The 25,062-nt window shown below is 51.5% G+C and overlaps 1 protein-coding gene across 9 annotated transcripts in view; it reads right to left on the bottom strand.

Moving 5' to 3' along the window:
• CUX2 (cut like homeobox 2) overlaps nt 1-25,062 on the bottom strand; it is a 68,657-nt gene that overhangs the window by 9,689 nt on the left and 33,906 nt on the right. For 2 of the 9 annotated variants that reach the window (XM_032705891.1, XM_032705889.1), the window contains exons 2-8: nt 7,200-7,544; nt 2,466-2,603; nt 2,211-2,307; nt 1,318-1,394; nt 1,169-1,235; nt 895-943; nt 142-246 (exon numbers count right to left, since the gene is read on the bottom strand). In XM_032705891.1, the coding sequence (XP_032561782.1) occupies nt 142-246; nt 895-943; nt 1,169-1,235; nt 1,318-1,394; nt 2,211-2,307; nt 2,466-2,603; nt 7,200-7,359 (693 nt within the window). In that variant the 5' untranslated portion in view covers nt 7,360-7,544. Of the gene's footprint in view, nt 1-141; nt 247-894; nt 944-1,168; nt 1,236-1,317; nt 1,395-2,210; nt 2,308-2,465; nt 2,604-7,199; nt 7,819-25,062 lie in introns of those variants that run through there. The other 7 variants (XM_032705894.1, XM_032705895.1, XM_032705888.1 and 4 more) reach the window with 5 other exon arrangements.

A 25,062-nucleotide genomic window follows, 5' to 3' on the forward strand; every position in this document is an offset into this window, starting at 1 on the left:
CCCAGCCCTGAGGGGTGCTCCCGGCTGTGATGGGGTGCTGCTGGTCCTGAGGGGGTGCTGCTGGCCCTGAGGGGGTTCTGCTGGCCCTGAGAGGTGCTCCTGGCCCTGAGGGGTGCTCCTGGCCCCAAGGGGTGCTCTCACCCCAGCAGTGCCCGTCGGGGAGCAGCAGGCCAGGCGGAGGGAGCTGTTGACGGCCGCCAGCTGCTCCCGCAAACTCTCCACTTCCCTCTGCGCCACCTCCGCTCGCTGCAGGAGAACAGAAAGGGCATCAGACTGGGCACCTGTGGCTCATCCCATCCCACACGGGGCATAGAAGAGTCCCCATCCCAAGCGTTCTGCTCCCACCACGAGTACCATAAGCTCCCTCCACGTATTTAAGCTTCCTGCATCCTAATGCTGGTCCCAATCCCAATCCCTGGGCACTGGGTGCAGACCACCTCCAGGACACTACCTTGTTCCACCCAAAAGGCTGTTTTTATTTTACATGCAAATTGCTCTTTAAGCCTCTTTTATTATCCACCTGCATTTATTTGTACCTATATTTTCAGAATTAAATAAAACTAATTAAGAGGAATGAACAAGACCAGGAGTAATTACACCGGAGCCGTGTGTGTTGTGCCCTAAAACACCTGGGAGAGGCTGAAGGTGACAAATAGAGCCTATAAGGAGCTCAAAAACACCAGTGACCCCAGCATGGGGAGGGGGTCACAGCAAGGGAAGGAAATCTGAGCTCCCCTTTGTAGGGATCCCCAGTCCTGGTGCCCGGCAATCCTTTGTCAATTTGGGGACAGACATCCAGCCCACACAGATGCTCAGGGTGCTGTGGTGGGTGCAGCACCCTGGGCTCTGCGGGGGGAACCCCATCAGCTCCCAGAAAGTCAGCTCCTGGCTCACCTGGTTGGCTTTTTCAAGGTTGGTCATGATCATGGCGACTTCGTCTGCTCTGTGAGGAGAAAGCAAGAGGTGTCAGCGGGTGCAGAGGCACAGACACAGTCCAGGGCCTGGGCAGAAGTTTAGGGATAAGAACGCCACAACTGTGGATGTTCCTGCAGTGGTTTAAAGTATCTCAGCTCCTCAAGCCATTTAGCAGCACCACGGGAATGTCCCAGTGCTGCCACGGGCATCTTGGATCAGCCTTGGACATGACCTGGCACCGCCGGCAACTTACTTGGATGCTGCTTCCTCGTCGTATTTACACCGCAGCTCCAGTAGCTCTGTCTGCGTGGCCTTCAGCGCTGGGAAGAGGAAGAGGAGGGTGAGCTGTGGGGTGGGGGCTTGGCCCCCTGTGGTCACTAGTCCCAATCCTGGCCCCCCTACCTGCGTGGAGCACTTTGATCTTCTCCTCTGCCTCCCCCAGCCGAGAGGCCAAAGTGACCTGTGCTTCCTGGAGCCCCCTGTGAGAGATGGGCATGAGGGATGTGCTGGGGGCACCACAGCTGTGCCAACCCCACACCCCCCAAAATCACACAGAGACCCCTCACTGCATCTCCTCACTGACCCCATCCCTCACTGAAGCCAGAGAAGACCCACCACTGGACACCAAGACACATTCAAGTCGTGTTATCCTTTGATGTTAAGAAGTTTATTGCCCCAGGTCTAAAAAAAATTCAGTTTGGGCTGAAAATTGTCCCTGATCCCTGTGGCTGAAACCCCTCAGAGGGGGGAATGACAGCCCACCCCTCACCTGTAATTAACTGGAGGAGGGGGAAGCAATCAGGGAAAGTTATTCTGCATTATTTATAGCCTGCACTTGCCAGGAACTTACTCGCGGAGATCTGTAATTTAGGGTTTAAAGATTCCTCATTTGTTTCCCGACGCAGCGTGTTAAGGAATAACAATGAAGGCACCGAGAAAGCTGGGAGCCTCCAAATTAAAAGGTCATTTAATGAGGTTCATCCAGAGACCTGGGTTTAAGCCATTTGTCTGAGCAAAGCCACGGAGATAGCATGGAGATAGCACACAAGGATGGCAGGAGGGACCTGCCCTGGCTCTGCCCCAAAACCACCTGGGACTGGGATGGATGGTCAGACACTGAGAGTGTCCAAGGTGGTGTATCAGGTTTCTGGGAAGGATGTGACCACTCCCAACCTGAAGGGAAAGGAGCAAAGGGAAGGAGAGACAGATGGATGGACATCCCTGTGCAGGAGCAGGGACAGATCCCCATGTTCCCATCGTGCCCTGAAACGACCCCATTCCCAGTACTCACGTACTTTTGCTTCTCTGCCTCATTTCTCTGCACTGAGGTCTCTGTGCTCGGTGCTCTGCTGTCGAGGCCGTCGGCTGCCGGCGATGTCCCCTCCCTGCGCTCTGCGGGGGGACACGTGTCACATGGCTGCGGAGGGGACAGCAGCGGTGGCCGCTGGGGACCACGGGTCGGGGGCCAGATCCTGGCCCTGGGACCCACCCTGCATCCCAGGGTTGCTCAGAGGCACGTGGGGGAGCCCAGCTGGGGACCACAGCGGTACCTTTGGTGCTGCCGAGCTCCGTGTGCTTTTTCCAGGGGCGGCTGAGATCCTTCAGGGGAGGCGGGGTGGGCTCGAGGCGCTGGAGCTGCTGCAGCCGGTCCTCCAGGCTCCGGGCAGCCTCCAGCACAGGAGCGGGGTCTGCGGGATGTGGAATGCCGGGTGAGCAGCAGGGATGCCCACCACCAGCCCGGGTACCCACTGCCCACCCTCCTTATCACCCAGCCCTGGGCAGCCACTCTCCACACCCTGCTTAAAACAACCCACAGTGTGCCAGGTGCCGTGGGGACATCCCTGCGTCCTGTCTTTCCGAGTGCCACAGGGATACACTCAGTCCTGCCATTCCAGGTGCCATGGGGATACCCCTGGGTCCTGCCATTCCACATACCATCGGGATACCCCTTGGTCCTGCCTTTCCAGCTCGGCACACCCCTGGGTCCTGCCATTCCAGGTGCCATGGGGACATCCCTGGCTCCTGCCATTCACTGCCATCCCCGAGGCACCGAAGGACAGGCAGGGGCCATGGGGACATCTCCCGTGCCCCGGTGCCGCCGGCACGGCCGGTTTGGGCACAGACAATGGCGGTTTGTGCCGAGGTAAGCAGGTGCATCCGGAGCCGTCCGTCTTCCCTCTGTCAGCATTACACCATCATTAGCTGGTGTCTGCTCAGCGGGGTGTGCCATTATGTCTCCCAGGGCTGATGTAATTATACATTGACATAATTAACCCAGCAAGCCCATTAAGCAGGCCAGCTAAAAATTCATCTATAATTATTTGTTGTGTGCATGCTAATGAGTCCATCTGCACTGCCATTGTACAACATGAACAAATTAATTTACAAGTCTGGATTTTTTAATAAGTTCAAGAAAATGCCTCCTATTGAGCCAGGTTAATATAGGTTTGGGGTTTGGGATTGTTGGGTGGGTTTTTTTTTGAAGAAAAGAAGAGGAAAGAAAATAGATTTGAATTCTCCAGGGTCAAAAAGTTAGACAAACAGGCAAGTGGGATGGAGCTGGGTGCGCTACTATACAGCACGGACGCGTGGCAGGCATCCAAGGGTAAAAGATAATAACTGTGATGGAAAAAAAATCCAACCCCTGGCTTTCTCCACTTGAAACAGGACACAGAGCAGCCCTGCTGCTCAGCAAATCCCTGGCTGAGATGGATGTGGTGTGGGATAAAGGGCCTGGCACTACCAAGGGCATGCTATGGGATTCAGGGTGTCAGCTGCTGCACCAGGTGACTTCGAGGTGACCCTGCCCCAAAGACACACAGCATGGATGGATGTTCCTTGGAAATGAGTGATTTGGAGACAAGTTCCCCCCAGATGGGGTTTGGGGTCTCTCTGACCCACTGCTGCCCTCTCATCCCAGAGCACCTCACCAGAGCACCCAGCACGTGGCTTCCCCACAGGACCAGCGACTGCCAGACCCCACATGTTAATGCCAAAAGCCCCTGGAGAATCCTCCTCCACAGAGGATGTTCTCCCTTCTTTCTGCTGGGCATCATAGAGACCCCATGGATGGATGGAATAAGAGGTTTGTGCCCAGATTCTGGCATGAGGTCCAGAGGCAAATGCTGAAATTTGGCACTGAAACAGGGACTGAGCTCCAGCGGGGACTCTCCTGGGATGCTCATGGCATCCTTTGGCTCGTGGCATTCCTCAGTTCAGCACCCCACAGGCTGGTTTCCCACCCAAGGATGCAGGATCACACCATCAAAGGGGATTGTGGTGATGTGGCGCAGCCCAAACTGCACTGGATGCTCCCAGAGCCATTAATAACACCCGTAAGTACCCAAGCAGAGATAACGATACAGGTAATTAAACCCTGTGCTCCAGGGGTTGCAGGGGCTGGGGGTCCCCCCCACGCTCCCCAGCCCTGGGGGTGTTGGCAGGAGGCTCAGTGCCAGCCTGCAGCTGCCTCCGTGGGGATAAACACCAGGGCAGTCCTGCTGGATCCGCACCCACAACTCCTCTCGTCTCCAAGCCAAGGTAACCCCCCCTGTGCTGCTCCCCATTTGGAGCCGACATTCCAGGATGAAATGGTGGGGAGCGGAGCTTTGGGAATGGAAAAGAGCAAGTGGTGCTTTGGCTCCACTTCCTGCGTCAGCCAGGGCAGCGTGGGCACAAAATGCCCGGCTGGATTAATTACACTGTGCTAATGCCGTGCTGCCCATCCACTGGGAAACGCTGCCCTCGGCTGTGGGGTCGGCTCTGAGACCATGTGAGATACTGGGGTGCACCACAAGGGTGCTGGGACTGGGTACCAAAACCATGCCATGCTCATGCCAAGCTCATGCCATGCTCATGCCAAGCTCATGCCATGCTCATGCCAAGCTCATGCCTTGCTCATGCTGCCAGTGAACAAACCCTCCTGCTGCAGGGCTGGAGAGAGGACACACTGAAAACCAAGTACCGTCATCTGCCATGGGTGCCATGTGCTTCCATTACACTCTGAGCCACACAGGAGCTCAGGACACTGCCCACGGCACAGGGGACAGTTCCTTCCTCCATGGATTACATCTCCCATTGGGACAGGTTAGACCTGACACTGCTGCAGTGGTGACTCACTGCTGGTACAGACTGGTGATGGGTGACATGGGAGACACTTCTGCCAAAACAGGACCTTGGAGCACCACACGCTCCAGGTCCACAGTGTGGCATCACCCACCAATGGCACAGCCAGCTTTGTGGGAAGCAGTGTGGCCCTGCCCAGCACACTTATCTATTGCTCCATACCTTCACCCACTATATATATGTATCTTTTTAAATATATATATAGAACAAATAAATAAGTAATAAATATATATATATAAAAATAAGTGCTGCCACTAGCTGGCGTCATTGGCCATCCTTTAGCGGCACTGGCAGTGCTGCAGCAGGATCACAGAATCACAGAATATCCTGAGTTGGAATGCACCACAAGGATCATCCAGTCCAACTCCTGGCCCTGCTCAGGACACCCCAACAATCCCACTCTGTCCCTGAGAGAGTTGTCCAAACGCTCCTGGAGCTGGTAGCCTTGGGGCCATGACCATTCCCTGGGGAGCCTGTTCAGTGCCCAGCCACCCTCTGGGGGAAGAACCTTTTCCTGAGATCCAACCTAAACCTCCCCTGACACAGCTCCAGACGTTCCCTGGGTCCTGTGACTGCTCACAGAGAGCAGAGATCAGTGCCTGCTCCTCCACTGCCCCTAGTGAGGAAGCTGTGGTTTGGGATGAGGTCTCCCCTCAGTCTCCTCTTCTCCAGCTGAACAAACCAAGTGCCCTCAGCTGCTCCTCATGTGGCTTCTCCTTCAGACCCTTCCCCATCTCCATGGCCCTCCTTTGGATGCTCACTAACAGCGACAGGCCTGGACAGAGGTCCCCCCTGCTGTCCCCATGGGGAGTGGGGTTGGGGATCTTTCCCTGAGCTGGAAGGGGTCTCTCTGTGGGCACTGGAGCAGCTTGAGGCACCTGTGTGATGGCAGGATGAGCCAGGAGGAGTTCTGGGTTCTCATCACCTTCTCTGAGCAGGCACAGCTCCAGGGAGCATCTGTATCCCAGGGGACCACCAGCTCATCTCTGTGCCCCGGCCACTTGACCCAGCCTTAGGTGGAGGTCTCCATGCTGGAGGCTGAAGGGTGACATCTGCTCCAAGCTGCTGCCTGGCTCCAAGAGGAGCACAGGGCACCCATGGTGCATCCATGGTACCTCCCATCAGGGCAGCATCTCCTCCGCCACCCCATCCTAACCTGCTCAAACACATCCAGCAGTGCCCTGCAAATCCCTCCACGAGTCAAAGTCAGCCTTAAATCAAATCATCCCCAACAACAATGACATTAATTATGCTTTTAACACATTTTACTGCTTCCCCCCCTTCCCTTCACGCCACATCTGTGTGAACAATATCCAAAAGATTTACGGTTTTCTCCCGTAATTACAGACACACAGCCAGCTCACTTATCAAAATACTTGCTGAGCAATCAGGCTCTGTTACAGTCTCTGCCAGAGATTTGTGTTGACAGCAGCCATTCAAAGCAAAAAATGTCGAATCAGGACTTATGTGGTGCTTGGAAAGTGTTCCACAAAGAGTTCGCCTGTCGAGAGACACGCGGACACGGAACAGACAGGGATGAACCACAGGCGGGAGGATTTGGGGAGCAGAAGGGGAGCAAGAGATGCTGCTGTGGAGAACAGAGAGAGGAGAAGAGAAGAGAAGAAGGAGGAGTGCAGAGCCCAGAGGGAAGCAGTTTTGGGGTGTGCATGCGTGTGCATGCGTGTGCAGGCATGTGCGAGCAGGAGGAGCGCAGCGGGAGAGTGCAGGGAGGTGGGGAGGGAAGATAACTGGGTTCTGGAAACCGAGCTGACATTTGGTTCTTGTAGCACAGGAGAAAATTTAATGAGGACAAAAATATGTCTCCCTAATTCCCCTAAGAAATCATTAAAACATTTTGTTATTCCTAAATGTCTGGAAAATGAATTAGTGGCCCTGCAGGAGCCTTTTCCGTGCATCTTCAGCCGTTTGCAGCTCCCTGTCCCCGCTATGCTGGGGAACGCTCCGTGCCTGGCGCAAACAAACCCACACAAAGTGGGGAGCAGCAGGAGGGGGGTCCAAGCCCCTCACTGGTCCCTGGCACCAGCTCTGCCAACACAAACCTCAGGGCTGCCCCGTGCCTCAGTTTCCCCCTCCCAAGACTTCAAGCAATGACTTCGAGGGTGTCCCCGTGGCTCGTGCTGGTGCTTGGGTTAACTTACCATCAAAAAGACAACTGGGAATAGCCGCAGTGTTACTACACGGGCTGAGCAAATGTATTCCTTTCCTAATGTCAAGATGCATTTGGCTCAGGGGCTGAAACACAGCGATGGCAAAAGCTGCTTCCTCTCCTCTCTTCGGCTGGTATCTCCAGAGCACCATGCGCCGGCCACGCCGGGGATGGGTGCCGCGGTCCTCGCTGGCTCCTCTCGGCACCGGCACCGGCGCGCGACTTGTTAGGCAGCCAGGTCGCCACCGCGCTGCTTACCTGGAGCTTCCAGCAACTGCTTGTAAACGCTCAGGAAAGCCGTCTCAGCCTCCTTGCTTCTCTTACTAAGTGCAATCACCTGCAAGGAGACGGATAAACAGGTCAGGGATGGGATTGGAGGAAGGAACCGACTCTGCCGAGCTAATGGGACTGGTACCACCAGCACCGGCACACGAGTCCCCCCACCCGGCACAGCTCCGTGTCCCCTCCGTGCCCTGTGCAGACACTCGCTGCCTTTGGCTAAACTCCTCATGCTGCTGCCATGTCACGTCGCCCTAAATCATTGATGTGCTCTGAGTAAATGAAAATTATAATTTAATGTCGGTGCTTAAATAAGAAATAAAGAAGCCTGGCCGTTGTTGTGCTTGCCGGGCTGGATCCAGCACATGGCCCTCCCCAGCCACCCTCCCGGTATGGTGCTGAGGGTACAAGTGATGCTCACACTGGGACTGGGATATCTCCTCCTGCTCCTGCCCCTGTCCCCTCTCGGCTGTTGGGGTGCTGGTGACACTCACACCAGCCAGGTGGCGGGAGGATGGCACAGCACAGCCCTAATAACCCAACAACATATTAATCTGCTGCGTGTTCCCATCCAACATTTATGAGCATGAATCATTTACTCCCTTTAATTTTTCAAGGCACAATGACACCTTGGGGCAGGGGCTGCTGCCCACTGGGTCCCCTTGTTACCCCTCCCATCCAGGATGGGGCACCGGTGGGATGTACAGACCTCTGTGTCCCTGCTGCCTGGGCACAGGCATCGGGGATGGAGGTGACCCATTCCCAGATGGAAAACGTCCAGTTGGTGCCAAACTGGGTGGAGGAAAAGGTGCCCACCCAGCAGACATGACAGTGGAATAGTCAATTAAACCACTCTTAAGCTGCTGATGGGCTAATTATGAAACAAAGCCTGAACTTCGTGCCTCAGCCCAGTGGTAGCTCCCACATCGGAGCATCTTTTCCCTCCTCCATGCCAGCAGAGCTCCCGGTTCACCCCGCCAGCCTGGACTGCCATTGCTTGTCATTCCAACCCAAAGCAAACGGCTCATTTGTAATCCAGCAGCCACCTGAGCAAACCGCTTTCTCCTCCCGAGCTCGCAGGCACTGGAGCACAAAGATCATTTTTCTATTGTTAAAATTGTATAAGCCGGGCTTTTTATAGCGGCTCGTACACAAACCTACTTTCTCAGCGCTGCGTATCCAGCAGAGGAGGAATTTGGGAGCTTTTCTCCGGTGTTCTGCAAAAATGCTTGGCTTCAGGGTGCTTTAAAATAATAATAATAAAGTGGGGAAGGGAGGAGGAAGGCAGAGAGGAGCCGGCGGGAGGCACAGCCTGTGCGATGTAACAGGACAGCTTTGTGCCACCGGATTTGCTGGTGGCACGTGGCACCCACCCACAGGGAGCCCTGATGCAGGGGCTATAAGGATGTGGAGACACCACAGTACTCATGGCATCAGTCCTGTGCGACCCACACTTCCCAAATCCTTTGGCCTTTACAAGGGAGTGGCACAGCCCACGGGCACAGCTCTGCTGTGGGCTGATGGGGATGTCTGGACCTGCCCAAGCTGCTCTGAAGAGCTTCATCTCCCCTGAGACGGTGCCAACCAAATAATGCAGAGCAAAAATCCAGCCCAAATGTTCCCTATTCCCTCTCCATCACCTGTGCCTGCTCCCTGTGCATCCCTAACCCATGCCAGGGGTAAGGAGATGGCCCAAACTCCAAATCAAGCTGTTCCCAGTGAATTTCATTCCTCAAGTCACATCATAGAGACAAAGCACTTTTCAAGGGGAAACTCTGAAGCTTTTCCCTCTCCTCAGCAATCCTGGCTGAGATCCAAGCATCCCTCACTAGGAATGTTGTGGTTTTGCAGTGGGAAGGAGCCTGCAGCATCCCCACGCCATGGTCCCCTGGACCTGGTCTCCCCATGGCCACACCCCAGAGGCTCAGCGGAGATGGATCCAGTCTCCTCCTGGTTCACGAGAGGGGTCAACCCACCATTCAGCCCAAATTCCTACGGAGCACCCACAGACCCATTAACTACCATCCGTATCTTAACTGGAGCCACAGGACCCTTTCTGATGAGGAGGCACTTGGGGGCCGTTCCATCAGACAAGGAATTTGGGGACCATTTCACCAGCCCAGCTCCTGCCCCATCCCCCTGCCCTGGGCTCCAGCTCACGCTGACACATTCCAGTCCATGTTGGTGCCAGGGCATCACCAGTGTGGGCAACCAGCAGGATGGCAAGCCAGGCACCCATGTGGTTCTTCCAGAGTCCCACTAAACTTCAAGAACATGTCAGTAAAAAAGATATGTAACATTTTCAGCAATCTTTTCCAGATGGGGATAATTTATTCAAATGCCATGGGAGATTCCTGCCAGAGCAGCTCCGAGCCCCACACAGGGATAGTTCACCCCAACTCTGAAACTGCTGTTATTTCTAAACACCTGGGAAAAGCCCATATCAGTCCTAAAATCAAGGTTTTGTAATTAAAAACCCTAAATCCCTGCTTTGTCAAGAAGCAGGGAGCAAACCCCACGCCCGCATCCAACAGGGAGACACCACCAGCGCCCTGCTAAATAGAGGAGAAAATGGAAAAAAAATTAGAGGAGCTGAGCATCTCTGGAAGCAGCCCTGGCTCTGTGGGGTCAGGATGGCACCATCCCTGTTCCCCAAATCCCCACGATGCAAATGCATCACATTCTCCCTCTGCCCACAGAGGCGCCAGCAGCGAGCTCTGCCTCCGCATCACATATCGATGGACTCTTAATTCCCGTTTTTCCCCCCTCTGTCTCCCTCCGCAGCGTCCGCAGGCTCAAGGTGAGGCCCGGCAGCATCGCGGGATCGCCGCCGCCTGATAAATTACATTTACGCGCCGGGTCCTTTTCATGGCTGGTGACTTTCCAGCAAAGCAATTATCACTGCAGAATGCGTAATAGCCTAATTAATTACTATTGTCAGGCTGGCCTCTGTGCCATGATTATACCTTCCGAAGCCAACTTTTTAAACATTTGGAAGCAGAAATATTATTACAATTGAGTGACAAAATGGTAAAACTCCCCCGGCGCAGCCGGTGTTCCTCCCGGCACGGCGGCGAGGACCGACCGTCTGAGCGTCCCCGCTCCGAAGGCGCGGGATTTGCATCGCACCGGCGGTGAGTTTATTCTTATATCCACGAGATCAAGTGCAGGATAAGTAGTGGGTTATTTCCATCTAAATACTGGTGGCAGTAAACCACAAATGAGCTCTTTTTCAGCATAGAGGAACAGCTGTCGGGGGAGAAAGCGGCAGCAGAGACCCCAAATGTTGAAGAAAACTGATGAAAAAATTAATTCAAGCCTTCGCTATTTTCCTCGTTTTTTTTTTTTTGTTTTTTTTTTTGCTGATGTGTAAAGAAGTTGGGGAGAGTGGGAGGGTGGCAAGGGGGGGGGACTGGGAAGGAGCTGCTGTCCCGGGAGAGGTTTGGGTGACTGGGTTGGACAATTCGTGTGTTGGGGTCCTTTGGTGCCTCAAGTGCTTTGTGTTCAACTGACACCTTAAGTCCATCATGTGTGTGCAGAGACCCATTGTGCACCCACAAACCCATCATGCACCCACAGACCCTCTGTGCACCCACAAACCCATCACACACAGCCACAGGCTCACTGTGCACCCACAGACCCACTGTGCATTCACAGATCCACTGGGCACCCACAGCCCCATCACACACACCCACAGACTCCCTATGCACCCACAGACGCATCGTGCACCCACAAAACCATCATGCACCCACAGACCCATCACACCCACCCACAGACCCACCGTGCACCCACAGATCCAGCACGCACACACACAAACCCATTGCAGACACCCACAAACCCACCACACAAACCCACCACACACATACAGACCCCTTGCACACCCACACAAACACAATGTACACACACTCACAGGCCCAACACACACGTGCAAACCCACTGCACACACGTACAGACCTCACTGCACACCCACAGACCCATCGTGCCCCCATGCACAAGCTCACTGCACACACAAACCCATCACATGCACAAAACCATCACAGGCACCCACAGACACATCACACACTCATTGCACACGTACAAATCCACTGCACACCCACACAGACCCCTCACATGTGCACAAACCCACCACACACATGCACAGACCCGCTGCACACCTACACAAATCCACCACACGCAGCCACTGACCATCACACATGGTCACAGAACAATCACACCCACACAAGCCCACTGAACACCCACAGAGACCCACCACACACCCACAAACCCACTGCACACTCATCATAGACACTCACAAACCCCTTGCACACCCACACAGACCCATCACACATGGCCAAACCCATCCCACACAGTCACAGACCCACTGCACCATCACACAGACCCACTGCACATGGACACAGACCCATTGCACCCACACAGATCCATCACACACCTGTACAAACCTATTGCACACCCACACAGATGCATCACACGCCCACACAGATCCATTGCACACCCACACAGACCCTTCACACATGACCAAACCCATCACACGCATCCCCAGACCCATTGCACACCCACACAGACCCTTCACACATGACCAAACCCATCACACGCACCCATGGACCCATTGCACACCCACTGCACACCCAAACAGACCCACTGCACACACACAGAACCTTCACAGACAGCCAAACCCATCACACACATGCACAGACCCACTGCACACCCACACAGACCCATCCCACACACCACAGACCCACTGCACACCCATTCCACACCCACACAGACCCATCCCACACGGCCAAAGCCACCACACACCCACACAGACCCACTGCACCCCCTGCTTCCACAGCCCCTTCCCCACTCCTCCAAAGGCAGGAGCAGCTCCCAGTGTTTTCACAAGGCCAAAAAGCAATGCATGCCAGAAAGATCAATAATATAAAAATAAAGCCTGAGAATTCTAGTTAAAGGGAACATCACAGAAATATGTTGTTCACGTCCATGATTTGGAGATTAAAAAAAAAAAAAGAAGAAGGGAAAAAAAAAGAATCAATATAAGTTCTTCAGATGATGTTATTTCTAATGAGAAATACACCGAGATTGCTGCAAACAACTGCTTAAAAGAAAAAAATGCATTAATAATTTACTTTTTAAAGCATGGGATCCCAAATGCAAGAAAATTGCTGCTGGTTCTTAATTTTGTTGTAATAATTCCTGACAAGTTCAACAGTGCTTTGTCAAAGTTCTTGGGAGTAGAGGTAGAGAATGTTCAGCTCATTAGGTTATTTTTTCTCCCTGTTTTCCACAGCATCCTGACACTGTCAGCTCCAGGAGAAGGTGCCCAAGTTCTTCCCTTGCTCTGCACTGCAGGATTTCTTGGGCTGATCTCCCAAATCAGCACCAGGGAAAATATTTCAAGCTTATTTTACCACTCTCAGCACCATAATTTAATCCACATTTTTCACTGACTGCTTTAGTTGGTTCTTTCCTTAATTTTTTTCTATTTTTTCCCCTGAATTTATTTTTTTAGTGCATTTGCTGACAGTTGGCAACTCCAAACCATCTGCCACCAACACACCCCCCAAAACCAAAGTCTTCAGCATCCAACCCAACGAGGACCAGGCTGACTCCTGACCATCACCAGGAGAAGGTGCCACCTGGGCAGCCTAATTCCCAGCAAGGCCAGATTTCTTGCAAGCCCCCAGAATTATTTTCCTGGAAAAACAGTTTCCCGGAAATGTATTTTCCTTCAAAAATACACAAAATTTCCTGGGCAGAGGATACAGGCAGGGATGCTCAGGCCCTGCCTCCCTGGTATGGATGATGTGGGGTGATGAGGGGGTTCCCAACGGTCCCCGGATTTGGGATAGAGCCGGGATGGAGTCGGGATGGCCCCGCACCCCGAGCATCGCAAAGTTTCACCTCCCATTTAGCAGAACAAAACTTTTAATTTAGATGTTTTCATCTATCTATCAGAGTGAAAAAAAAATAAGTTTAAAATAATGACTGTAATAAATGAAGGTAATTAATTGTAGTTTGTTCCTTTACTGTCTAGTCAGCTTAATTTTACCTTTTCATCTAATAATGAGAAAATAATTTTTGTGCTCTGAGGGTTAATGATATGTAACTGCAAGAGCTGCTAATTGCATGTTGCAAACTATTCATCAAAATCCCCATCTGCGCTACTTGATTATGTTTGCTAAATTATTGCTTTGAATTATCTTTCATAAAGCAACTTTTGTAATTAACAGGGCTTTCGCTCTGCTCTTTTCTCTGGCACAAGGATATTCAAACTTTGTCCCTCTCAAGCTGTTGCCATTAAACTGCTTTTGGGGAGAGAAAGGAGCTGCCCTTTAGTTGATAGAGGGGGGGAAATAAAAGCTGGGTTTATCCTCCATGGTTACAATTTATTCTCCTAGTCCTGCTACTCCTTCCTTGAGGAAAAAAATTATATAGGAGTCAAAACATATGGGAAGCGTATTTGGGAATAGCAGAGAAATGGCCCATCCACCCCTCCCCCAGATTAATATTTAAAAATTATATTTTTTCCCCTTTTTTCCCCTCCCCATTTAGAAGGAGAATGTTTGTCATTCATCACCCCACTTTTATGGGCTCCTTTCTGTGATGCAGGTGATGCAGCACTTAGCCCTCCCTGGTAGATATTCATGGGGAAAGAGGAAAAGTGGGATTTGAGGGGGAAAAATATGATAGGAGTGGGTGCAGATTTTCAAAATTTGAAAAAAAAGGGGGAAAAGGAGGAAAAAGAGGGGAAAAGGGGAGGGAAGGGATGAAAAAAAGAAAAAAGGGGAAAGGAGGGGGGAAAGGTGAAAAAAGGAGAGAAAAGGGGAAGAGGAAGAAAAGGGGGGGGAAGAAAAAAGGGAAAAGAGGGGAACAAAGGACAAAGAGAAGAAAAGAGGGAGAAAAGGGAAAAGAAGGAAAAAGGGAGAAAGAAGGCAAAAGAGGAGAAAAGAGGTTGGAGTGGGGGAAGAGGAAAAATAGAAGAGAGGGAAAAGAGGAAAAAGTGGAAAGAGAAAAGAGAGAAGAAAAAGATGAAAGGGAAGAAAATGGAAAAAATATTTGAAAAGAGAAGGAAAAAAGAGAAGGGAAAAAAGGAAAGGGAAAAAGGTAAGGGAAAAGAAGAGGAAAAGGGGAAAAGAGGGAGAAAGAGGGAGAAGAGAGTCCTGAGCCCCAGTGAGCCTGGCTCCAGGAGCAGCACACTGGTGTCCATCCCACCCCTCCCAGAATCCCAACCCCAGGGGAGCAGAATCCACCTTTCGGGACAAAATCCTCCAAAACCTCTCATGTAAAAAATTCCCCGGAGGGAGGAAGGTGGCAGAGCTGGGAAAGCAGCTGCTGCAGTGCTGGGAATTACATCCTGTTTTCCCTCACAGCCCCATAAATCCAGAGCCACTTGGGCGGAGGGGCCGGCTGGGCTTCCCGAAGGACATTGCTCATATTCCTGTAGCGGATCTAATGAAGACTATTGGAAAAAATGCAGTATTTAAAAGACTGAAAATGTATTCCTATTGTTATCACTCTCTTTTATGTGTTTATGCACAGAGCATCGGAATGAATCAATACTGGATTGCCCTATAAATAAATGAGCATATCCGTAAACCCAGTAATAAAATGAAGTGATGAAAAATATGGAAATCAGTCACATTTGTGTAAATCCACGTATTGTTTACTTTAACATTTTCTTATGCAGTTCCGTAGCTCCAAAGAGACAGATTTAAAACCAGGTAATGCTCAGCAGATGACAGATCCTAATGTGTCGCTGCCGGCGAGCTCGGAATACCGGCAGCTCTCCCGGGATTTCCATCCAAGCACATTAGAGGAGCAGAGGAAGCAGCCCCTGAAGAAAGCATTAAATTGCCAGAGAGAAAAGAGGTGTCCTGAAGTGCCATGAGACTCTTGAGGGCATCAGGGACCAAAGCCAAGGCATCTGTGGAGCCTCCAGGGATGTGGAGCACCTGGGGCAGGATGGAGGATGGAGGAGTTGGATGCTTTCTGTGGCAGCGTGGTAGGATGGGACCATGGTGTCCCACCCTGGTGCTCAGCTCCTCCTCAGATTCCCCACTGCAACCTAATCTGGGAGACCCTGGACATGTCATGGCATCTGCTGTGCTACTGCCTGGTCACAACATGGCATCTCCTGGTCACGCCATTGTCCCTCCCAGTCATGCCACAGCATCTCCTGACATCATGGTATCTCCCAGCTACACCATGGCACCTCCTGGACAGACCATGGTATCTCCAAGCCACACCTTGGCATCTCCTGGTCACACTATGGCACCTCCTGTCATACCATGGCACCTCCCAGCCACATCATGGCATCTCCCAGTCACACCTTGGCATCTCCTGGCCACTCCATGGCACACCTCCCCTGCTCCTTCCCTTGCCTGGAAGCTCTCCAGGTAGGACCACCACCCCCAGTGTCCTGCAGGGGACATCAGGGAGCTCACTGGCAGCAGGGCCCTGCCCACCCCACCTACAAGGCACAAGGACCAGCCAGGGAGCCAAAGCAGATGGATTTTATCAGCTGCAGAAACCCTTCAGGGACTGGGGACAATGACCTCCTACCCTGGCCACACCACGCCACGTCCAGTCTGTCTCTCCCAGGGCTCTCCCCATTTCAACCCCTCAAGATCTGGCATGTTGGGAAGGGTCTGGGATCACCCCCAAGACCGTGGGGGATGAGAGTAGGTCCTGTTCCCCTGCCCACCTCTCCTGTGAGCATTCCCACTACCGCTGCCAGCTTTCCCTCCCACCCACCCAGGCTGGTAGAAACACCCCATCCCACACAGCCTCCAAGAAAAGCTATTTTAGAGTTGCTCTTTTTTTTTTTCCCCTTTCTCGTCTTTTTTTAATCCATTTTTTTTAACAAACAACCCATCTCCCCCCATCTGGGCTGTGAGTTGGGTGCCAGCAGCTCCGCGCCGAGCGCTCAACGTTTGCTTTTTATAAACGCCTCGCAACCCAAAGTTTCCTCCCTTGCTGCCAAGGATGCATCCAGGTGGATATCACATCCAGGAGGATGCTGCATCCCTCAGGAAGACCCTTTCCCCCAGCTCTGCCCATCCACCTGGAGGCAGCGAGAGCCAGAAACACCCAAATCCCAAGGTTAGGGGCTCAAATTTGTCTTTGTGGCTAATTAGTTTCCCTTCTGCTAGTCACATCTAGAGACCCCAAAAATCTTGTTGCTGGGAAGGGAAATCCACCATCCTGCCGAGTTAATTCCCTACCAGCAAATCTCCTGAACCTCAGGTGCATTTTTCTTAAATTCCCGACTGAGTTCAATTAAATGTTTATGAGACTCTGCCTTTTCCCCCTTTCCACTGAAGGAACAGCATCAAGCTCCTTCTGGAATAAAACAAAAACAAAAGGTGGAGGGGAAAAAGAAAAAAGAAAACAGGGGAAAAAATAAAATCAAGGTGGTTTAGGAAGGTTGGGGTTTGAAATTGGAGGAATATGATTCCCCCAGACTGGTTTTGCTCTGTGTTGCGTTGGCAGCATCGACAAGGGGGTTTATATAAATAATTGAAGAAATTCTGTATTCCCTGCAAAAGAAAAGGCAAGCAGAGAGGGTTGTTGAGATAATCAGGAGCTCGCTAATCAATATTCTCAGCCCCAGCCTCCTCCTCGCTTCTCCAAAAGGAGCAGTGCCATAAGCTCATCAGTAACTGTAAAAAAAACATCGCACTCCGAGTGTCAAAATAGTCAAGCACAGCATATTGTATTGCCAGATTTCCCTCCCAGTCCACCCCGGTGCCAGATTCCATCCATCAGCGGGGAGGGAAGCCGTCCAACGCTGACTTACTTACGCTTAAGTGTTCATAAATAAGGTTTTTAAGATATAGATGGCTTTTTAATTTTGGTGGAATGTAGGAAAAAGAGAAGAGAGTAAAAATGATGGGGTTGATGTGGCAGGAAGCGACCTCTGGGGTGCTGCCTGGTAAATCCTGCAGCCTGGGGATATCCCGGTGCTTATCTGGGTTGTACAGTGGGGAAAACAGCTGGAAAAAATTTAGGCTGGCACCAAAAACTGTGGCAAAGGCTTTGCCTGATGTGGAGATACGGCAAAAGGACCTATTCCCGCTATGGAAACCTCATTAGACAGAGTCTAATTACTGCCCTGCAGTCGGTGGGAAGACACTGACACCGTCAAACCTGAGCGGGGGGGTGGCTATTAATTGCTTTTTGATAAATTGGGGGCTGAGGTGCCGGTGCTGGAGGTCAGGAGGCGTCTGCTGGAGCTCAGCTGGGCCCTGAGATCCAGCGATTCAATCCCATCCCCAACTCACCCAGCTCCCTAAATGGGCACTTTTGGGGCAAATTGGCTTTGTGAGAGAAGGAGCCTCTTCCACAAGGATCAGCAGCTGGTCCTGGCTGCAGGACCTGCAGTGTGCTCCATCCTCATGTCCCACCAAAACCTCAGGGTTGGGACCCCCGCGGAGCCAGCCCTGCATCCCGGTGCTTCGGGATTTAAGCCGTGGCTGCCTGGATCATGAGGGATTTGGCTCCTTCCTCCCTGGCATCACCAAAAACCTACCAGGCTGTGCCACGGTGGGATGTGGGGCAGGAGAACCAGTGTAGGATGCTCACCACCACCCCTGCCAGACAGGCCGTGGGTGACCCCAGCCATCAATCGCCCCTTGCCATATGTAAATCCGTGATGCCAAAGATGTATGGAGCCAACTACCGGGGTCACTGCCAGGTGGAAAATTCAGACAACGGAGCTCCTGGTCTCTGATGAATTTGTGCAAGATTGCAAGTTACTGCCTTTTATTAGACAATATAAATATTTCACTGTTATATAAAAAAATATTGGCGAGAAAGCAGATAAAGCCGGGTCCTGTGTGTATACAGAGAAACAGGGAGTGAAAAACGGCCGTCAGCATCTTTTTAACGGCTCTGATGCAGCACAGGAACACGGGATGGGAAGGGTTTGATGACCACGGTGGCACAGTGAGACCGGGGATCTCAAGGATCCCCATTCCAGACCCACTGGGACTATGCTGGAAATGGGAGCAATGCCAGGGGCACAGCCTGGACACACGGACAACAGCGTGGTCAAAGGGGTTTGTGCCATGTTCCAGCCACGATGGAGAGCAACACATGGGATGCAGCAGCAGACAGGGAAACCTTGGAAGCTCGGCACCATTCCCAAGAAGCAGATGCTGTTCCCAAGCCTGTGCCCACCAGAGGATGCCCAGGGGGATCAGGTCAGGAACAGCCTCACCATATGTATCAATCCCAAATGCATCTTCCTAAGTCTCCCCCAATTTGTCCTTCTGGAATCACATCTGTCCCCATCTGGAGACTCCCATGCCAGCACAGGACACCCTAAATTTCACGTTCACCAACACATCAACCCTTCCCTGTGACAATGAAGCCAGAGAAAAGAAAAAACAAAAGCCTTTAGGAATCGATACCTCTTTCTCTCTCTCCCTATATTTTATTAAAAACTTTAGCATCAATATTAATGTTTAAATCCTCACCAAGCTGAGTTTAATTACCTGTAAACTGCATCCACAGCTACGTGGACTTTGCTCCTCACTGTGGTAAATACAGCTGAGAAGGAGCAGTGCCAGCACCTCCGAGAATCCTCTTCCCATCCCCACAGGAAGGGAGGTATCCAATCCTCCAGCCCTCAGCACCATGCAGGGAGAGGATGGTGGGTAATGGAGCTGCAGCCACGACCTGGTCTGGGCATGGATAGAGCCGAACAGAGAAGAGGGAGATGAGAAAAGGGAAAAAAATGAGATTCTAGGAAGAAAATGATGCGTAAATATAAAATATCTGGGGCTCTTGCTGCCAAAAGGAATCTGCTTCCAGCCACTACATGAATCACAACATTTGGGAGGGGGGGACGAGGGAGAAGCAGTTGAATGGAGTCCATTAGTGGCTGAGGACGATGAATAACTCGCAGGCAGCAGGAACTGCTCCCGAATGCTGGCGAGGTCACGGATGGCTGGCATGAAGGGCTGGGAGCTGCCGGAGAAACCAAGAGGGCTGGGACCAGATCCCACTTAACCCCCACCAGCAGCCACCTCCTCCCTTTGCCTGCTGTGCCAGAAAAGAGGAATACAAGCTTGTTGTGCTTTCCTGCCTGCTCTGGCACCCGTGGGTACACAGCAAGTGGCACAGCAGCCAGAGGGAGCAGGGATAGGTCCCCACTGCTGCTACTGGTCACCACCGGGCCCACCACAGGGCCACCAAAGTCCAGGGCACAGATGCCGAGAGCGGGGTTTCGGCATCTGAAATGGAATCAGGGTTTACAGTGTGTTATCAGAGGAGCTGTAATGGGATCTCACAGAGGGCAGAGATTTGAGACACGCATCAGATTCTCATTCCCAGGGAGCCAGGAACAGGCCGTGTTTTTAAAAAACCCATCTATTCAGGGATGTTATTGCATGTGCCGGTGCTCCGGAGTTTTGCCATCCTGCTCCTTCCTGAAGGCCAAAGAGGGGCTGATGGAGGGGGCCATCTCGGTCCTGTGCTCCTGGACCCCACATCCGTGCAACCCACAGCCTCAGCTTCTCCCAGCCAGCTTCAATGAGGCCCCTTCCCTACTAGATCCATCCCAAGCAGCTTCCCAAGGCCAGGGCTGGGACGGCGGCGGCAGCGTTCGAGGGCTACACTTCCACAATAATATGCATTTCCATATTCATTCCGTGTTTATCTCGCAGATGTACGGAGCCGTTACAATGGAGAAAAAAGAGAACTCGGAATTTGTTCGCCAAAGATATTCAAATTAGTTAATCAAGAGTCCTTTTATCACGTGTCTCCTGTACCAGCAGCAACTATCCATCGAGATAAATGATCAGCTGCTAATAACTGATTACACTGCAGCAAGTGTTTTCTTATCCCCATTACCACCATGTTTAAAGACATTTTATAAATTTCTAATTATTGTAAATTGTTTCTCCTTTGGAAAACATCTTCCCATAGTCATCAGCTGTCAATTTGCCCTGAAAATCTCTCTCTGAAATGAGCTTATTGCAGGATGCTCGGGTAGCAGAGAAAACCCTTCCAGGCTCCTGGCTGGTGGGAGGCAGCCCGGACGCCTCCATACTGGGGCAGGGGGGGACCAGGATGCTCCTCCATCCCTCTGTAAGTGGATCAGACTTGAAAATAAAATAAAAACATCCATAAATTGGATCAGTTCTGGACGGTGTTGCCTTTACCCAGTGCATGAGGCCAAGGTATGGTGGAATGGGCTATTGCTCCAAATGGATTCACTCTCCAGAGAACCACAAAGAAATAAATAAGCCAACAGCTCTTGGCAAGCAGGAGGCACCAGCTCGTACCCACACTGGCATCTGAGGGCAGATCTGGGTTTGGAGAGCCCTAAATAAGACCCTGCTGGCTTTGTGTGTATTTCACCAGTGAAAGCTGAAATAGTCGAGAGGGTCTGAAGCCAACCAGGACTTTAAATCCAGCGGCCTCGAGTCGCCGCTCTGGCTGATTTCTGGGCCCCATTCATTATTGCAATCAATCAGCTTAAAGAAAAACAACCACAAAAACAACAATAAACAACCCTCTAAACTCTCTCAGGCACTTTAATGGGTCCTTCCATCTTTCCCAGCCGTGACCACAGGGCTGGAGCAGCAATCCATGTGCCATGGGTCAGGCTGCATACTGGGGACCACAATGGCACAGGCAGAACATCCATGTGCTCCTGGAAGGGACCCAGCATGCAAGGAGCACTCCTGGCATGGTACCAGTCACCCATCCCTTGGTGATGGTGGCTCCACTGGTGACATTTGCTGCCCAGGGAAGACCAGGACAGGCACACCCCCACCGCGCCCCAGGGTGTTAGCCAGACCCTGGAGATACTTGCCAGGGTTTGGCCAAGTGCCTCCTTACTGGAGCTGATTGAGTCAAAGCTGCTGGAGGCAGCCGGTAACATGGAGATATGGGATGGAAGGAGGAGGAGGAGGTGGAGGAAGGTTGGCCAGGATAACCTCCCTGCAGAGGATCAGGGTGTCCAGCCAAGCACGTTCTCCGGGTAGAGCAGAGCCCATGGCTGCCAGGAAAAGGAGGAGCAGCCGGTGGGACATGGAGCCTGGCACAGAGCAACCAAGGTCCTTCCCGGCTCCAGGGGGGCTCAGACCAGGGGAGGAGACGCCGTAGGCACCAGCCATGCCATTATACGCTTTATTGATGCTGTTCTGAAGAAAGCTAATCAATATATTAGATTTCCCAAAGAAAGAAAACACCAGCTGCCAGCAGCACAGAACTCCTGCGCCGCCGCAGTGCATTTTTCCATCAAGCCCCAGAGCCGAGCATGTCTGACCAAGATGAGGTCACGTTCAAGAGGAGACCTCCTGCTCCCCCCAGCCACCAGGTCAGGGTCAGGGCCACAGCCACCGCTCTGCCACATGCCAAAGCCTGAGTCCCCTCCCTTGGTTGAAATTAAAACATGAAATTCCCCAAATATCTTGCACCAGCATCCATATGGGATGCAGGGAGAGAGCCCAGATCCAGCAGGACAAACCCAGCCTGGTCCAGCAGGGGTCCCCAGGGAACCCTAAGTCTTCTGCATCCCTGTGTGGACCCACAGCTCCCAGAGCTCATTTGGGTTTCATGAGGGTTCCCACAAAGCCTTCCCCACTGGAAGAGCCATCTTAGAAACTGCCCTTTCCCAGCCACATTTCCCTGCAGAGCCATTCCCACGACACTGATCAGCCCCATAGTGGCCACTCAGCCACGCGCCGGCACTGGAGAGAAACTGCAAAGAATCAAACCAATGGATGCACTTGGGATCCTGGCACATGGATCCTGGAACACCAATATGTGGCACCTGGTGTGTCGTGCTCCCCACTGCCCACACCCCACCACTTCTGGTGGTGACCATTCCTTAAAGCACTAAAGCCCATGCTGTGGCAGCTGCAAAAGCCATTTAAAAAGGACGGAATAAATCCACGTTGGACCAGCAGGAAAGCAGACTGACGTCACGGGGAATTGATTAGTGCTTTAATAGAATTGGATCATTGGGAGGGCTGCAGACCCTGTTTCAGAAACCCAAATGTTATGCAGATTCACACTGAAAACCCTAAACCAGGGCACATTTATTTAACCGAGGCAGAGTAAATGTCCCACATTTCCCCAGGATTATCTGAACCATATCAGATATAATCCAATGATCTGTAAAGTGATTATACCCAACTGAATATACGAGATCTCTTCTGGTAATGCAATATTTCATCCAGCTGCAGACATTAGGAGGAGGCAAACAAAGGAGGAGATTTAATAAGTGGAAATAAAACTATAGGCAGAGATAGTTTTAAATTTTTCCTTTTTTTTTGTATCGCATCTAATTGCAATCAACAACAGACATCTGACACAGTGACAGCATCAGCAAAATTGCTGCTGAGAGCACAGAATCTTTGTCTAAAAATAATCAGACATTCAGCGCACCACTGTTTGTTATAATGGTAATCGATGCTGGAGGCTTTGAATTCCATCAATTTATAGATCTGCTCTGTTCTGCCTGGTGATTGTGTTCTGCACACATCCCCTCCCGCCCGGCGCTGCCTGCGCCGGGGCACTGTGTGATTAAGATAAGCTCAGATTCCTTTCATACATTCCTTATCAGCTCTAATTCTCCACCAGGCAGAGATGTTCACAGCAGTTAAAGATTAGTTCAGCTTCTCAGACGCCAAATTTGAGGGTATTGATCAATAAATCAAATCACGGCAATCAATCGCCCGATCCAGCGAGTCTAGCCGATGCATTATTACTGGCGCCTTCCAAGCTGAGGCTTTTTCATGGGTTTCATCAAAACGCGGCTTCCCTGGCTCCCCGCCAGCTCCTGGGCTGCCTAATAGACTCCGCAGCAGAGGAGCTCCAGCCCAGCAGAAGAGCAATAAATCTCTCATCAAACAGCCGATAGAGAAACAAGATGAACATCTGTTTTGCTGCAATGAAACTCCTGTGTTCTTCAGAAGCTGCAAACCAGGTCTGACAGACCACCCCAAAGGCAGCTTTTGCCTTCAACAAAGCAGCAAAGCAGAATATTTGCCGGTTATTTCAATCAGGTAATTTAAGAAGACTTTGCATTCTCCTCTCTGCAGCTGCCGGAGCTTTACAGACAGGATTCCTGCTCAGTCGATAATAAAAGCCATCCTGGGACCCTGTACTATGAAGGCAATTTTATGATACCCATTATGTGGCAATGTAACTTCATTAAAAGCTGTTTATTCCCTCTAAGCATTTTAAGCACTTTCCCTCACCCATAAAGAAGAGCCTCTCGGAGCACTGGGAAGGTTATTTGTGCCGGGAGCTGTTTTAGGGTATCTCTTAGTGGGATGAGGGTCGTGCCGGCAGTGGGATCCTGGCAAAAGGGCTTCTTCTCCTGGCAGGCAGCGAGTCGGGAGCTGCTGAGAGGCAGCAGTATATTATTTTTATGATACACTCCCAATGAGCCTTGTTTACTGGAGACCTGTTCAGGTGACATTTATCATGCCACCTTCTTTTATAAATTAATATGGACAAGTGCCCCAAAAATCCACCTTCCCTGCGAGGATGGCTTGGCTCCTCTGCACACCCATTTGCTCTTCCATTTGGGATAATTCAGGGTGTCACAGCCCTGAGAGCTTTATTTTCTGACCCAATGTTATAATTCAGCATCCAGAGATGGAATTGTAGCCATGGCAAAGTGGGAGCCAGACCCCATCCTGCAGCCAATTGCATCCCTGCAGCGCTGCTGGAGTCACCTTGCTCCAAAGGAGGGACAAAATGAAATCCTTCAAAACAACCAAGCAACCCCTAAATCTCAAATTTAATGCTCCTTATTCCTGCTGGAACCATTGGCACAAAAAAAAACCCAAAAAACCCTGATAGTTTGGTCCCACCCCATTCTTCATAAGCACAGCCAGTAGATCAGGGATGGGTTGGGGTCAGCTCTCCCAGAAGCTGCCAAAACAAATCCCACATGGAGCTAAAGAGTTAATCCCCCATGGTAGGGAGGGTGTTTGCCTCCAGATGGGATTTAGGAGCCCTTTCACCTCTCCAGGTTGATGGAGCAGGTGGATCCTCAAGCTGCCAAGGTGGCCACAGCAACTGGATGTTTGTGCTCAACGAAACTGCCCGTGAGCCACCTCCCGGTCTAACCATGTGTCCTCAATTAGCCACTGGCCTGGGAGAAATTATCCCTAAAGCAGGGCAAGCCAGCCCATATTTCTAAATTCTACTTAAAATAATGTGAATTAAAGAAGAAAAGAGGCAGAGGATGACAGAGAGAATGAGAGAGAGAGAGACAGTGAGAATGAGAACCAATGACTCACAAAAAGGGGGTGAATCCCCAATTTTTTGCTCCTGGAGAATTTTCTCCTCCAGCCACCTAGGTTTTTCCCATTGCACAGAGGCTGTGATGTCTTTAGGGAATGAACTTAAAGGTCTGTTTAGGAAGGACCACCACACATTGCTCCCACATCCTCCTGAGTTAACATTCCCCAAAAACACCTCCAGGAACGCACTCAAAGGACGCAGCTGCATCTTTAGCAACTAATAATGAGGACAACCATTGGTACGAATATCCATGTTTCAAGGAAAAGAGAATTCCCTTCTTGCTACCTTCAAAAAAACAT

This window comes from Chiroxiphia lanceolata, chromosome 18 (assembly GCF_009829145.1).
Source record: "Chiroxiphia lanceolata isolate bChiLan1 chromosome 18, bChiLan1.pri, whole genome shotgun sequence".
Classification (NCBI taxonomy): domain Eukaryota; kingdom Metazoa; phylum Chordata; class Aves; order Passeriformes; family Pipridae; genus Chiroxiphia; species Chiroxiphia lanceolata.